Here is a 2,500-nt window from a genome sequence, read left to right on the forward strand (position 1 = left end):
AAGCTCCAGGTCATTCCATGTTAACGGCCAACATGGTGCAACGGCAGCGTCACTGCACAGCCAATGGTTCGAGTTCCAGTGCCAGAATTTGTTATTCCATTTGTCGTAACTTCATATGCATGTAATGTCTTCACCGATTACATTAATTTTTCTTTCCAGCAGTATAATATTAGTAAGATTGACACAGGTTATCATATTATCTTTCCAGCTGTACAGTTTCAATAATATTTACATCGATTGTAGTATATTTTTTTCAGCAGTAATTTTCAGTAATATTTACACCGTTTATAATGTTGTTCTTTTTTTCTCTCTTTCCAGCTGTACAACTTCTTCAACAGCCTGCTCACCCACATGGGCGACAAGAAGAATGACCTGATCGAAGCCCTCTCGCCTCGCAACTCGCCCACTTCAGGCAAGACCCAACAGTCGTTTCCATAATGCTTTGTCTTCGGGACGCGCACTAGGACAGTGGATACCGTCTCTCTCTCTCTCTCTCTCTCTCTCTCTCTCTCTCTCTCTCTCTCTCTCTCTCTCTCTCTCTCTCTCTCTCTCTCTCTCTCTCTCTCTCTCTCTCTCTCTCTCTCTCTCTCTCTCTCTCTCTCTCTCACTCACTCACTCACTCACTACCTTCCCCCTCTCTCTGTTTTTCACTCTCTCTCTCTCTCTGTCTGTCTCTCTGTCTTTCACTCTCTCTCTCTCTCTCTCTCTCTCTCTCTCTCTCTCTCTCTCTCTCTCTCTCTCTCTCTCTCTCTCTCTCTCTCTCTCTCTCTCTCTCTCTCACTCACTCAATCTCTTCCCCATCCCTCTCCCTCCCCCTCTCTTTGTCTTTCACTTTCTCTCTCTCTCACTCTCTCTATCTATCGATCTATCAATCAATCAATCTATCTATCTATCTATCTATCTATCTATCTCTATCTCTCCTAATCTCCCTTCTCTCATACCTTTCCTCCATCTATCTCTCTATCTCACTCCCTTTGTCAAACTTTCTCTCATTCCCACCTCCCTCCCTCCCACTCTCTCTCTCTCACTCACACACACGCACACACGCACGCACACACAGGACGGTAACCATGGAAACGCTAAACAAATTTCATTTCCTTGAGGCCGCGAGGATCTGCGAACGATAAACCTTCGGTTCTTTTTTTTTTATTATTCCTTCGTCATTCATTCGTTCGCTTATTCGTTTGTTCTCTACTTACTATCTTATTTATAAGTCAGATTTATTATTATCATTATTATTATTATTGTTATTATTACTATTATTATTATTATTATTATTATTATTATTATTATTATTATTATTATTATTATTATTATTATTATTATTATTATTATTATTATTATTATTATTATTATTATTATTATTATTATTATTATTATTATTATTATTACTATTATTATTATTATCATTATTATTATTACTATTATTGTCATTTTTATTATTATTATTATTGTTATTATTATTGTTATTATTATTGTTATTATTATTATTATTATTATTATTATTATTATTATTATTATTATTATTATTTTTATTATTATTATTGTTATTATTATTATTATTATCATTATTAGCATTTTTGGTGAAAGGTAAGTTGAGAGTGGAGGATAGATGGAGGAAGAGGAAAGGGACAAAAGGTAGGGAAGTGCTTAGAGTGAACTCTTTAAATAAAAAGGAAAAGGAGAAGGAGTACAAGAAGAAGCTAAGGGAGGAGTGGGAGGGAGTGGAGGATAGAGTAGAGCTAGGTGTGGGGGAGGAATGGGGATGGTTCAAGGAGGGAGTCACAATGTGTGCAAAGATGGTGTGTGGAACAAGAAGGACAGGAGGAAATAGAAGGAAGGGTAGTGAATGGTGGGATGAGGAAACAAAGAAGGTTGTAGAAGAGAAGAAGCGAGCTTTCACAGATTGGTTACAAAATAGGACGAAGAAGTCATATGAGAGGTACAAAGAAGAGAAAAGAGAAGTAAAGCAAAAGGTAAAGGAGGCAAAGAGGAGAGCAGATGTGAAATGGGGTAAGAGTATGACAGAAAACTTTGAAAGTAATAAAAAGATGTTTTGGAAAGAAATTAAGAGAGGAAGAGGAGGCGAATCAAGTAGAGAAGAAAAGGTAAAAGGTGCAGATGGAGAGATGATAATGGAAGAGAAGGCAGTAAGGAGAAGATGGGCAGAATATTTTAGGGAGTTGCTAAATGTGAAGGAGGATAGGGAGGGAAAGATAGCTGCAGTGGGAAATGCTAAGAAAATGAAAGTGATGAGTGAGGAAAATGGAGGAGAAATAAGGAAGAATGAAGTGAAGGCAGTTGTTAAGATGATGAAAGCAGGTAAGGCACCTGGTCTGGATGGATACCATGCAGAATTTCTATAAGAAAAAAAAAAAAAAAAAAAAAAAAAGTACAGTGATGGTGGACTGGTTGGTGAGGTTATTTAATGTTTGCTGGAGAGAGGGTAGAGTGCCGGAGGACTGAAGGAGTACATGTATAGTTCCACTTTACAAGGGAA

The 2,500-nt window shown here is 37.3% G+C and overlaps 2 protein-coding genes across 3 annotated transcripts in view; both read left to right on the plus strand.

Moving 5' to 3' along the window:
* Positions 1 to 2,500, plus strand: part of LOC143026371 (serine/threonine-protein phosphatase rdgC-like) — a 398,775-nt gene that overhangs the window by 313,976 nt on the left and 82,299 nt on the right. For both annotated transcript variants that reach the window (XM_076186638.1, XM_076186639.1), the window contains exon 3: positions 319 to 412. In XM_076186638.1, the coding sequence (XP_076042753.1) occupies positions 319 to 412 (94 nt within the window). The remainder of the gene's footprint in view (positions 1 to 318; positions 413 to 2,500) is intronic.
* Positions 1 to 2,500, plus strand: part of LOC143026373 (uncharacterized) — a 202,633-nt gene that overhangs the window by 43,652 nt on the left and 156,481 nt on the right. The window lies entirely within an intron of this gene.

This window comes from Oratosquilla oratoria, chromosome 6 (genome assembly GCF_046742065.1).
Source record: "Oratosquilla oratoria isolate Oo_2021 chromosome 6, ASM4674206v1, whole genome shotgun sequence".
Lineage (NCBI taxonomy): Eukaryota > Metazoa > Arthropoda > Malacostraca > Stomatopoda > Squillidae > Oratosquilla > Oratosquilla oratoria.